This window comes from Vicugna pacos, chromosome 5, assembly GCF_048564905.1.
Source record: "Vicugna pacos chromosome 5, VicPac4, whole genome shotgun sequence".
NCBI lineage: Eukaryota > Metazoa > Chordata > Mammalia > Artiodactyla > Camelidae > Vicugna > Vicugna pacos.
In genome coordinates this window covers 43,239,820-43,253,214 of record NC_132991.1, presented here as the reverse complement: position 1 = coordinate 43,253,214, position 13,395 = coordinate 43,239,820, and the positions used below count along the sequence as shown (strand labels likewise).

At 31.8% G+C, this 13,395-nt stretch overlaps 1 protein-coding gene across 3 annotated transcripts in view; it reads right to left on the bottom strand.

The window, feature by feature from the left end:
* UBR3 (ubiquitin protein ligase E3 component n-recognin 3) overlaps positions 1 to 13,395 on the bottom strand; it is a 177,232-nt gene that overhangs the window by 35,099 nt on the left and 128,738 nt on the right. For all 3 annotated transcript variants that reach the window (XM_031678376.2, XM_031678377.2, XM_031678379.2), the window contains exons 29-30: positions 12,939 to 13,075; positions 6,870 to 6,955 (exon numbers count right to left, since the gene is read on the bottom strand). In XM_031678376.2, coding sequence (XP_031534236.1) covers positions 6,870 to 6,955; positions 12,939 to 13,075 — 223 coding nt within the window. The remainder of the gene's footprint in view (positions 1 to 6,869; positions 6,956 to 12,938; positions 13,076 to 13,395) is intronic.

The following is a 13,395-nucleotide window of genomic DNA, read 5'->3' as shown; positions in this document are numbered from 1 at the left end:
CCTAATCAAATTTTTTGTAACTGTGACAAGTCTAAGGTATTATAATGTACTTAATCACAAGAGAAACATATCATCACTAAAAGAGAAAACACCACTGAAAGATTGGTTTGTCCTTGAAGAAAATCAGACTTAATCACGAGGACTCTCAGATGGAACAATAAGGTAAGATATAACATCCCTTCAATCTTTATCAATATTAAAGTAAGAGTATTTTACAAAAGAAAATCTATAAAATAAAAACATAATTCCAAGTTTATTCTAAAATTAAGAGCTTTACATTATGACTATGAATACCATCCACACATGAAATATCATTATGCCAATTGTTATGACTAGAGGAGTACCCACTTAAGGAAATTGAACCCAAAGTTGTTATATATTAAAATCTTTGAAAAATGCATTTGAAACAGGTAAGTACTGAGCTCAGAACCAGCTTGGAAATTCTGCGTCTCTGTCAGTTATTTCTAAACATGTAAGGAATCTAAACTGACAGACTTTTTCTCAGTATACCGCATACTGGCCATTAAGATTAAAATACATTAAAGGGAAGAGTTATCCTAAAGATTTTTATAAATTGGTTCTATCTAAAATTGTACTGTTAAAATTTACCTAAGGTAAACTTATCCAGGTCCACATTTCCAAATGATTCAAGATTTTAGTCCTATCAGTGTAGCTATTACTACCTAGGTTAAATACTTATCAATGAAAAAAATTTCAGCTGGCCAAATGACTCTCTAAATTACCATGAGGAAAAAAAATTTCAATTTCTCCATAAGTGAATAATCAAAGTGTGGAATTGTTTCTGAGTCATTTATCTTTGGGTGAATGTAATAGGTGTGGATATATACCTCTTAAGGTAGAGTCAACTTCCCCTAGTCCTCTACACTCTCCTGAGAAATTAGTGGTGAAAAGATGGGAGGGAGCTCCCAAGTGAGGTCTGGACACAACTCTAAGAAGGGAAGATCTGTAGCTCTGGTTCCCAAGAAACAAGAAATTCATGCCATGGGCAACAGGAGCTGACTCATCTTTCCTTATCCCATTCCTCACCACTCCGGGCAAGGCAGGCAGGGAACAAAGTAAAGTGGCAGTCATGGCAGGAATTTTAAAGGATTAAGAAAAAAGTAATAATAATAATGAAATTATATATACACACACATATATAAAATACTTTAGCTCATGTATCTAATACTATTTGATCCTTACATTAATCATGACAGACATGGTTATGGTTATCTGTCATAACCATAACATGTGACTATGTCAGCAGAGGTATCATAAGCCCCATTTTCACAATAAGGTAAAAAGTTAGGTGACTTTCCTATAACAAATAGGACTAGAATCTAGATCTTCTAACTCCAATCAATCCAGAGTTCCTTTCAGCACTGTATTCTACGTTGCTTCTAGTCAATAAAGGGACATATAAGTCCAGGGTAAGGGAGATGAGCTTTGCTTACTTAGCTTTTATTCCTCCATGTGAAAATACAAAAACACCAAAAGAAAAGGCTGTCTTTTGTACTTTCCTACTTTCCATGCTGGGTTCCTCTCCTGCCTCCTGGAGTTTCTATGTCTCGACTCCAAGGCACATTATGCCATTGTTCTCCAGTTACCTCAAGTATCATAGTACTAGTTTCATAGAATTGTTCTCCTCCTACTTTTAAGGTTTAAGCAATAAGCAGCCTCTCCCTTCACCATTACAACACAGCATAGGACAATATGGGTGGAGAAGGGCACAATGCTGCTTTCACCTATTGGTAGTCTTAGGAAGGGTAAAGAAAAAGGCCAGTTCTTAGGACTCCTAATCTCCTCCTTACCAAAGAGGACATACTCCATGAATCCAAGTCTAATTTGAGCACCTCATTTCAAGCTAAGGGGTGAGGGGGAGGGTTCTAATCACACTGCAGAAGAAAGGAGCCGCCCTCTCCTAAGCCAGGAAAGATCTCAGGACTCCTATGCCCTGACAGTGGAAACTGTTGTCTGTGATACTTAGTAACTGGAATAACCAAATCATTAACACAGGAAGGCCTAGCTACCTGGGCCAAAAAGCATAGGACCTGCAGAAAGACCCGAAAGAATAGTTGAATTCACTCCTTTTAGTTCAAAATTTTAACCCACACCTCTGACACAGGCCTCTCCAAATTAAAATGCATTTTGTTCCCAATAAATATTAAGTTGTATCAGTCTTTGGGAATAAATTCTATTCTGTCCTTCTAACCTCACCTTTTAACAAGTCAAAAGAATGTTTGTTAAGTGCTTAAAAAAAAAAAAAGACTAGGCTGAAAATTAACTTTTATCTTGCTTCTGGTCTCCTTACCCACTCCCAACCTCAATTTGATTATGATAGTGTTGAAGTAGTAGAAACAGTAATGCTGAGATTTACAGTCTATTAAGACTTGAACACACATTGTAAAACTGAGTCCTTATAAAAATCCTCTGGTTGGATGCTATGAGGAACAGAATCCATAAGATTAAATAAGCTCGCCATTAAACTATCTGCCTACTCATGAAGAATCGAGTCTGAAGGCAATTTCTATATTTTTATATTAATTTATGTACTTTGACCATTATAATAATTTGGCCAAATTTTTCTCTTGTTATGGGGTAACAAAAAGAGTAGAACAAAAATTATGATTCAACCTATTTGTAGAATTCATAGTTCTTCCATCTGAGAAAGTCCTTAGTAAACTTTAGATATCAGAATTTTACCACTGTTAAATAATGTCAAACTTCTTAATAACAATTTTGTGATATTATTCAACAATATCTTTATGGAGTCTCACTGCGGGGTGAAATTAACATCAAAATAATTTTCTCTAACTCTGATTTGCCAAAAATTCATTCTGTGAGCAACTAAAACTATTTTAAGTTGCATGCATACATCTAAGCTGGATTGCCTTCTATGAACAATAAATACAAGAGCAGTTCTCCACTATAGGCATCATTTTTTTAAAAGATTGTATACTAAAATTAAGTTAAACCTTCCCAAATGAAAATGTCAAAGCAAGGATTTGCATTAACCTTTCTTAAGTTTAACTTTTAATCTCTCTAAAAAAATCATGAAATCCATTTTTGATATGAACTACGGCCTCTGAGTTAAACTACAGTAATAAGAAGAAAGTTTTAGACCCAAAGATATGGAAAGATATTAATCTACCTAAAGATAATTGTTCAAAATTACCCTCTAATATTAATAATTTATCAATGACACCTCTTCCTACCACCCCCACCCAATCACTAGTTTCAACTATTTCTTCTTGAGAAACACACTAAGAATATCACGGCAAAAAAGTGTTGAAAGACTGTAAACTTCACTGGAATCTGAGGGGTTCCAGGTCTACTTTCAAATCACTTGAATGAAGAAATTAACTGAGTAACTTTAATAAAATATTATTCTTAATAAAAAGTTATACCCTCAGTTTTTGCATCTGCTTTGTCCTATATCTGTTGCTAACCAAGTTGGTGGTATTTGTCAGTGTATATATCAATTTGTATCAGAAACTCCAAATTTACTTATCTACTGAACTCTTGTTCAAACACCATGTCCTCCAAAAGCTTCAGTGACTTTACAAGCAAGATATGGTCCCAAACCTCCAAATTTTCTAGAACTTTATCCATATCCAACTTTAGAACTTAACACTTTCTATCTTACAATAAATTATCTAGAACCATTCTTATCTGCTAAATACAAGGTCCTTAATGCCTAGCCTTCTAGTGGATAAAAGGAGATCCAGGGTTCTGACCCAAGAATCAGGAGCAAAGTAGCATGTGGGAGCTGATGCAGATGGCTCACACCAGGAACAAGGGAGAACCAGCCAGCAAACAGGTGAAAAATAAAGGAGAACCAACTAGTATCCAAGGAAGAAGGAATCAGGACTTGAGAAAATGTCTAGGAGTGGCCCAGAACAAAAATAGGATTCACAGTGAAAGATTGACGAAAGAAAACAGACAAGATAACACAAAAGTTAGCTCAGCAGAGCCTGAAAAGATCCCAAAGCAATATTGTGCAGTAGGATATCCTTGACTAAACCATGGGCAAAAGTTTTTAAAGGTTCTGCACCCCTTGAGATACTTAAGGGCAAGAGATATGTCTTACATAACAGAATTTTGAGTCAAAAGAGCTGGGCTCAATTGCAAGCTCTGACATTCTCTAAATGTATGACTTGGCAAGGCAATTGCTCTGAACTTTAGTTTCCTTTTCTATGAAAGAGAGATAAAACCTATTTCACATAGTCATTCTAAAGACTAATTTATGTGAAGTTACTTTATAAACTTTAAAACTACAAAGGTATTATTAAAGTACCATAGTATGCTGCTATGTGAATTAATTTTGCTAATTTTTTACTGTGGAAAACTTCCCAGGCACATAGTTAGGAATGAACTTTTACTCTAACTGGATATCGGTCATTTTACCCCAAAACTTCAAAAATTTGTTTGAATATGAAAGTGCTGAATGGCATTATTCCATGACAATTTGATTTCTCGGTATAAACTTGGCCAGTGATAATTTCTGCTTTCATGTTGTAGACAGAACAACCTTCTTTCCCACCCCACCCCCACAGTGCTGAGATGTGGGTGTGGGTGGGTGTGTGTCCAGGCATTACTCAAGTCATTCCACACATAATTTATTAAATCTTTTCTTGACTAAACTAAACCTCAATTTCATCAAGAATTTATGATGGAATATTATCCCAAAAGTGCAACTTCCCTTATCATTTGCTTAAATAGTGGAGCATTTTCTCACTCTTTTTTCATCACCAAAATATGATGAAAAAAAGAAAAGACACTTTAAGAATAAGACTTAAGATAACAGAAAATAATGAACGGGAAAAAGAAAATACTGTCTTATGAGTAGGCTCTAGAGAAAATACAGAATTTTTGTTTAGTAATAACATTAACGTTCTACCGGAAGATGAAAAAAATGAGACATTTGATCTAAGATCCCATGAAACACCATCAGTGTACATTCTGGTGTTCAACTTAAATTAGGTTTGAATTAGGCTTGAGTAAATAACAAATACATTAAATTTATACACTTGCAAAATAATGGGATTTTATACAACATACAACATATTTTGCATACATGATTTACAGAGCTGCTTTTATAAATAATTAGGATAAATAGTGCATAAGCAACTGAACAATAATAAAGCACATGTAACCTAAAAACAAAAAAATCATGTTGTACAATCTAAATGCATACAATTTTTAATTTGTCGATCATACCTCAATAAAGCTGGAAGAAAAAAGAACTAATGTAATTGATAAGGAAAAAAGAAAACTAAAAGCCATATTAACTTAAATTTAGAATAAGCTGCAGCATGACCCCTTCTATACTGGTACACTGTAATCTTTTATTGGCTAAAGGGGAAAATAAAAATAAATGAAAGGAAGTAAGTAACTACCCATTTAATAATTTAAATTAAAATTGAGGGTGATAATTGAAGTGGCTGCTGTAGAATTTTATTACTATTTTTAGCATTCTGAATAAGTTAATCATTTCCAAGCCTCTGGATAAATTTAAGTTCCTCAGAGGAAGAAAAAAGTAGTTTGTAACATAAAACTAAAATTCCTCTACTAAACACTTTCTAATATAACAGTTCCTGGAATATTATCAGCCAACACCAAGCAACAAATTAACAAGAAACAATAATTTACATAAGTGGGATTATAGTTTCTGCCAATTCATACAGACTAGAAGCTAAAACTCCTATGTATCAACAACTTCCCCTTTAAAACATAGTAAATCACTGGATACAAGTAAGGTTTAAGTGCATTTATCAGGGGGTCAATAAATGCTAAATACTGAGTAAAAAATAACTTCCCAAACCTTAAAGCTTCTAAGAATCAAGTTATAACCCAAATTAAAATACCAAAATCTAACACAGCTAGTTAGAATTTTAAAAGTAATTTGGTTTAAATTTCACAGAAGTTTGTAACTTTATGTTAGAAATTTCAAGGTGTTTTTGATCAGTCCTTTGTTTTGAAATATTCAAAAATTACATATATATCTTTGTAAAATAATATACATATATTTTTTAAAAACTAACATGTATTGGTAATTTTAAATAATTACTAATATTTTAGCATTTAAAAATATATTCATTTTTTCAAAAGAATACATTGTTTTAAACAATTTTCATTTCCTATATCGATCACATTAGATAACATTTTAACTCCAGTGATTTGGGACCAATAATTAGCTCTACATGACATTAAATAATATTACCCCTGTTAGTCACATTAATTCTCTAAATAATGAATACACAGTAATAGCATCAAAAGCATGCTCATGAAAAATCTACTTTAAGTTCCAAATGACCTTCTCAGAAATAGACCCTTACAAAAAGTATTGAAGAATCATGCTCATTTTCAAATATAAAGCATATTCATAAATAAAAGCAAACATTTCCAATTTTAATACATTTTAATACAACTGTGCACATCAAAATGCAGTACAAATGTCTTCCTGATTAACAGTAGCTATTTAAATAGGAATCTGTAGGTGACACAAATGTCTTTATAAAAAGGTTTTCTTAAATCCAGACAATGTAAGAATTCTTTAAAAGAATTTGAGTTTGAGGACAATTTTTTATAGTTGAGAATAATACATTGTTTTAATTTTGAACCAATGTAAATCTGATCAATTAGTATGCCATTATTTACTTAGTAATCATAGTATAGAAAGAGCTAAAAAATAGTCCTGATTCTTCTAAGTATAAGATTAACCATTGGAAGCATATAATCACTATTAACACTGATTATGTAAAACAAAAAGAATTTGAAAAATATATTAAAAGACCACTTTGCCTATATGCTTTCAAAAATGACATAATTAGAAATTGTTTAAAAATTTAGCACTGTTTAATACTTACTTAAACAAGATCTTTTACCAGCTGTGCTTGCACCACCTGAACATAAATTCCCTCCTCGATGAATTAATTCAAGTTCCAAATTGGTTCTGTAAGGAAAGCATTAAAATATATCTCTGTCACTAGGTTGAAATGGTATTTTTTGTTTTATTGACACGTCTGAATCAAGCTAAATTTATTATTTGCAAAAGTATAGTTTATGCAGCATTAGTAATAATCATATTTTATCTGATATTTAGAAATAAAAAAAGGGGAAAAGTTTATCTACCCTTAGTTATATGTTCATATTTATACCTACAAAACTGCACACGTCACAGTGTAATTGTTGCAAAATCCCAGCTGTTGGCAAATACTAAAAACTAGGCCTTAAGGAAAAAAACTGGCACACATTTCATAAACCTGCATATGAATCTGATGAAAGAATTTGTACTCTGTTAGCCACTGAATAGGTGGTTACTGGCATATAAAACACAAGGGCATACCAATTTTTCTTTCAGAGAAATGGTTATCACTCATTGGAGCTTAGACTGCATCTAGAAACCAATATTAAGAAACAAAATTGCTAACATCAAAGCAACTATGAACAACACATATAATTAACAGTAGTCTCTTTAATGGACATTTAAAATCACAGTTTTATTAAAATACATTGTGTAACTATTAACATTGCTAAACAACAGTATTGTTCATATAGATCTGAAATTATAATATTTTTAGCAATTATTACCTTACTGAATAGCAATAATTAGTAAATTGACATTTCAAAAATCAAATTGATGCAGAATCTAAAGATTTACTCAAAAACAGTAACAGTAAAATCGCCAATTTGACAATATAAATGAAAATTCTAAGTGATAAACTGTATTTTTACTTCAACAGTATTAATAAACTTAAACACTCCTTTATTTGCCACAACTAAAACTGTATAAACTAGTTTATACCCAAGATACGCATACTACACTAATAGTGAGATATTCCCTATCTTAAAAATTTTTTTTTAAAAAAAAGGATAGTTTCAAGCTTATTCTTTGCAAGTGAATTCAGGAAAGAACAATGTACTATTTATTTAAAATAAAACATTTTGAACTGGTTTGGGTTGCATTTTGAACATAGAATGTTTTGAAATGTTATTTTTATATACTTACTTATAAATGGAAACTGTTAAAAATATTAATATTCCTAAATCTGTATACTTGCCACCCATTTCTAAAGGAATGCTTTAATCCTCTCTACTCAGGGGGAGAAAAAAGCAATTTAACACTGATAATGTTCCTGCTCAGAGCTCCATCTGGTTGCTGCTGATAAGGGCATCTGTGTGACAAGGGAATTTTCCACCCTTCAGGCGATTTGCATTGCTCACTGAACTTCTAAAAACCTACCAGCAAGGAAGCAGGGACAAGGATTTCATATTAGTGGACAGAAAGCGAGCGGAGACCAGCATGTGTTCCTTCATCAAGGGAATATAAATGAGATCAATACATTTTGTTTTCACAAATCTTCTGTTGCCTAATCTGTAGAAAAAAATTAATGGCTATTTTCTCTTATAAAAACTAAGATTTCCTAGATAGTACTTTTAAAAGAGCTAGCCAGAAACATGGTTAATTCTTACAAATGAACGTCAGAACCAGAATGTCAACTTTTACTTCAGCATAATTTGCAAATGTATTCATTAAAATATACATACAAGAACAATTCTGTTTATTCAATTGTCAAATTAGATCATTTAAAGGATGACAAACATGTTACCAGAAATCTGACTTTAAAGAATACTTGAAAGAAAACTGCTAAATATAATTAATTAGTTCAGATTATGGTTGCAAGAGCTCTGTACAACATTCCTCCTAAGTTAAAAAACAAAACAAAACAAAACCACCTATCCAAAGGGTTAATATCACATAATAATATCTAGGATTTTAAAAATCAGTATGTCAGAAGCCCTAGCGATCAGCTTTTCCTTATTTAATTTATATCGAAATTGGCCCTTTAAGTGTTGCTAGAGAAGAAAACACACAAATGTGTCACCTGCCCCATATCTGCCATTTCCTCACTGTTGAAAATCACAACACAATATTCTGTTTCTGCCCTTGTGAATGGATGATATAAAAAACAGATGTATTGGGAGGAGAGTTTTCCAAGCCTTTTTGTTCTTGGAGAAAAGTGGGCTCAGCTTTCTATATTTTCTAACACAAATACATTCAAATTAGTTTGGAAGGAAAAAAGAGAAGACAATCTCTACATTTGAAATAAAGACGAGAAAGACTGCTTAAAGCCTACCATGATGACCACGTAGGTACATCCATATAGAAACGCCTCCAACTATGCTCCCTTTTGCTTTGCTTCCCTTCTACCCTTCCTTCGGCACTAACTTCTATTTTAAGAGCTATAATTTGAAAAACAAATGTGTGTATAAACACGCACAGAGAGACACTCAAACATACAATAGTATAATATGGCTTCAAGGCCTGAGCCTAACCCTACCAGTTGAGCAAATTACTCAATTTATCAGAGAAAAAAATACCTCCATCCACACCACGGTTAGAGCTCAAGCTCTAACTCCTCCAGGAGTTAGGGAAAACTCCCTTTTCTTGGAACAGGAAAGAGCACTTCCACATTCTTTATATTTCAATTTGCTCACCTTCTCTTTTAAAGTTCTACAGCACTTTCTCAATATGATTATGTATTTTAAAACAAATTATATTCTGTTTTATACAGATTGACATATATTAGTTTTGTCTAACTAAGCTGTAAATTCCTGGAGAGCAGGGATTTCAGCCTCTCAATCCCTGATGGTACTCAGTGAACTGTTCAAAAAATTCCAAGGAACTAACCACCTCTTTGTTTCGATTTGTAACCAGTGATAAAAATTTTCTAGTCTCTGCTATTCTTTCTTTCATTGACCCTATTCCCTTAAACTCAGCAGTGAATCAAAAAAAAAATTTTTTTAAGGGGCTGTTGGGGGGCAGGGGAGGACAGCAAAGCGAGATTATTTGTTTTATATAAGACTGTTTTAGTTTTAAAAAGGATTCATAATTTGGTATTTTAGCAAGCATTCTTTTTATTTCAAATATAATTAATTTATAAAGTTTAAACTTATAATGCAATTAACATATAAATCAAGGCACATTCATGCTACTGAATAGTTTACACATTTGTGACTTAAAGCTGTCTCTCCATTTACGTCTCAGTTACTCATGTTTCATCTTCTTTCCATTTCCATGTTTCTCACCATATACAAGCCAAGTGCTGCTTACCAAAACTCTAGGCTATATATAACTTGGGTCCAAATTCTTTGGAAAAATTAATTACTAAAATTAGTGTGATTTACTGTTTCAATAAAGAAATAATGCATTGGTATTGAAGTGAAGAAAGCTTTCTTCCCCAATATTAACTTTCCATAATCCATTTGAATAGCTGATATTTGCAACAGAATGTTTTCTGAAAATACATTAAAACTTGAATATAGTAATTTTGATTAATTTTAATGCAACAAAAAGATACAATTCCACTAATTTTTCTCTGCTGCCCTCAGAAAGTCCTCCAAGGCTTCATCATGCAAATAAAATTAAAAACAAAGCGATCTATATTGTCCTAACAAAAAAAAAAAAGCTCTAAAACAATAATTAAAGGAAACAGCTTTATATGCTAGTTACCCACTAGAAATATTTTGTTTCTAAACATCAAAATTTTAAGCCCCCCAAAAAGTAAACAAAATTACTTATTCAGCTGGGAGAAATTCAGTTCTGGGAAACTAGGGTTGTATACCATTTGAATTACTAACGTCAAATATAAATAAAATGTGTAGTTTTAATGAATTACACATTTAATAATCACAACATTTAATTCAAAAGTTAAATAATTCAAATTAAGTTTATTTCTAAATATTTTACTTAAATATTTAAGCACTTTAAATACTGCTAAATATTTCAATGCCTACCTTCTAGGAAAAAAAAATCATAATCTGTAATCATAAGTATTTAATGAAGTAAGGTTCTATGTTAGGCATAAGATAACTATAAAGACCTGGTTTCCTTCTTTGAAAAAGTTATATCTTATTCAAATAGAATACAACATACTTTTCTCCTTCAATTCATGTTTTTGTTAATTATTGAGCCAATTTCGTTTTTGTGTGTTTTCTTTGTAATGATTAATGATTAAGTAAAGTTTAGAGAAGGCATGCAATCTCACTGTGAGAACTTTGCAATGGCCTGAGTAATTTTAACCAAGGGATAATAAGGTTTTTAAGGGTTTTACAGTTTCACTTTTGGACTCATTATCTTGTTGCTTGAGAGTTTGTCATTAGGGATCAGAGAAGGGTGGGAGAATGGGAAAGCATATTTTCTCCATTTCTCTACATATAATACCCTTAGCAAATAACATTTGACATCTGTCCCTGCTTATGTATAAAAAGAGAAAAATCAAAATATGTTGATTCAAAAAGTCTCCCATTTTCACATAAGCTTTCTATAAATATTGCTATTAAAAATTAAATATACATATACTCTAAATCATTTATATATTTATACCAAGAAACAGGAACTTCCAAAATTTCTACTAAATTTCAATCAAATTATTTATCATACTACAGCAAAATTCCATGTACAGATCATTCTCATTCAACCAGGATTTCCTTGTAAGGTCAATCCTAATAAAATCAAAGGCATAAGTACATAAGTGACATAAGATATATGTGTGTGTATATACCTTTATATGTGTGTATATATACATATACATAGAGCATAACTGAGTTGGTCTATATCCATTCCAATCTTCTACAACATTATTACCACAATATCGTACAGAAGTTTTACAAAACCTTGAAACTTGGCAAAATTAAGTTACACTTAGTTGAGTTTTCACATAAAGTATGTTTTTTTGCAAGTATAGAATTGGTAGCTCTTCAGAGACAAAATGCTAAATTAATTGTTATATCTTGCTCCAAAGCATTTGGGTAACAGTAGTCTAGGAATGTGCAGACTAAAAAGTTACTTCCTAATCTATTAAATCCTTTTACATCAATCTATGTCCAGCATTTGCATTCTTAGACCAAAAACTAATGTTTCCTTATCTTGAGGTCTAATTTGCTTGCTGCAATTTCCCTAAGTCTGTCTCCATTTTCCCTGGGTTCAAAAGAGTACATTGTTTGTTCACTCTTTTGCTACCCTGTACTCCAGGAATGGGGCAGAGAGGATAGTCATGATGAACTACATGTACATATAACCTATAAAAGCTGAACAAAGAAGAAAAAAAGGAGGATAGTAATTAAAATAACACTAGACTTCAACTCAAGAGATCTGAATTCTATCCTACTCTACCACTAATTTGTTGCACAACTTCAAGTCACATTTATTTCTCTAAATCTTACCTATTACAATGCTACTTGGACAAAATACAAAGTATGAGTCTAGATATACCCAGGGTCTACAACACCAGATCTGGCAGAATGTGTCTACAAGTTTCTAATTGTGCCTGCTTCTCCCCTATTTCCCTATTTCCTTTCTTTTGTGGTTCTTCATTTTCATTCAGTTAAGTTCTCCAAAATTTCCATTTGTAACTATTTTTTAGGTATTGAACACCTACTCAGTCAATAAGGCTAATTCTACCTAATCTAACAGATGAGAAGTATTTACTCCGTTTTCTTGAGCCCTGCTAGCTACTGACAGAGACTTAAAACATACCCGATCTCTGTCTTGCTTCCTCTTCTTAATCCGATTTTCTAAACCTCCTATAGTCTTCTAGGATATTACCAAATCTTTCACTAGCTTAAAACAAAGTAAGTTCTTCTTACTGTTCTCATTTCTTTTTATAAATTAAAAGTATTTAACATATTACAGTGTTTTAGTTCTCAGTATTAATCACTTTTTGACAGGACTTGAACAGTGATTTCTTAACAAGACCCTTCATATATCATACTCACATGCTTTGGGGAAGATACCTGTCCCATAATATTAATAATTTCAACCAACATTAAAAAATGCAATCTTTCTTCAAATAAACATGAATGACAATAAATAAAACAATAAAATCAACTATTATTAATAAGTAAATATAGAAGTATATACTATATATACCTACCTAGCAACAGAATACATAAAGAGAAAATCGTTATCTGGAGAGCCTGGAGTCTTGCTATAGTCTCTATATTTCTTCTGAGTGGTATTTTTGATATCTTTCATTACGGATTCCATTTCTTTACTTAAGTTGGTTTCTGACTGTAAAAAATGCAAACATACATATAAAGTTTATGTATATTTATTTTCTCTAATAATAGTCTAACACTACTTTTTTATCATATGAACACACTAGGAAATTAAAGTTTAAAAGTCAAAACAAATATACATTAGCTATCCACTATAAATGTATTTAGTGCACAAAGATAAAACATATCAAGAGATATCTTCTCTTATTTTTGAGTATCTTTTATCCTAATTTTATATTGTGATCCAACCATGAATTAACCACATGAACTATATTCTAAACAAATGTCCTTACAATATTTTAGAACAGTTTCCATGCTTATAAAAAAGTTTCA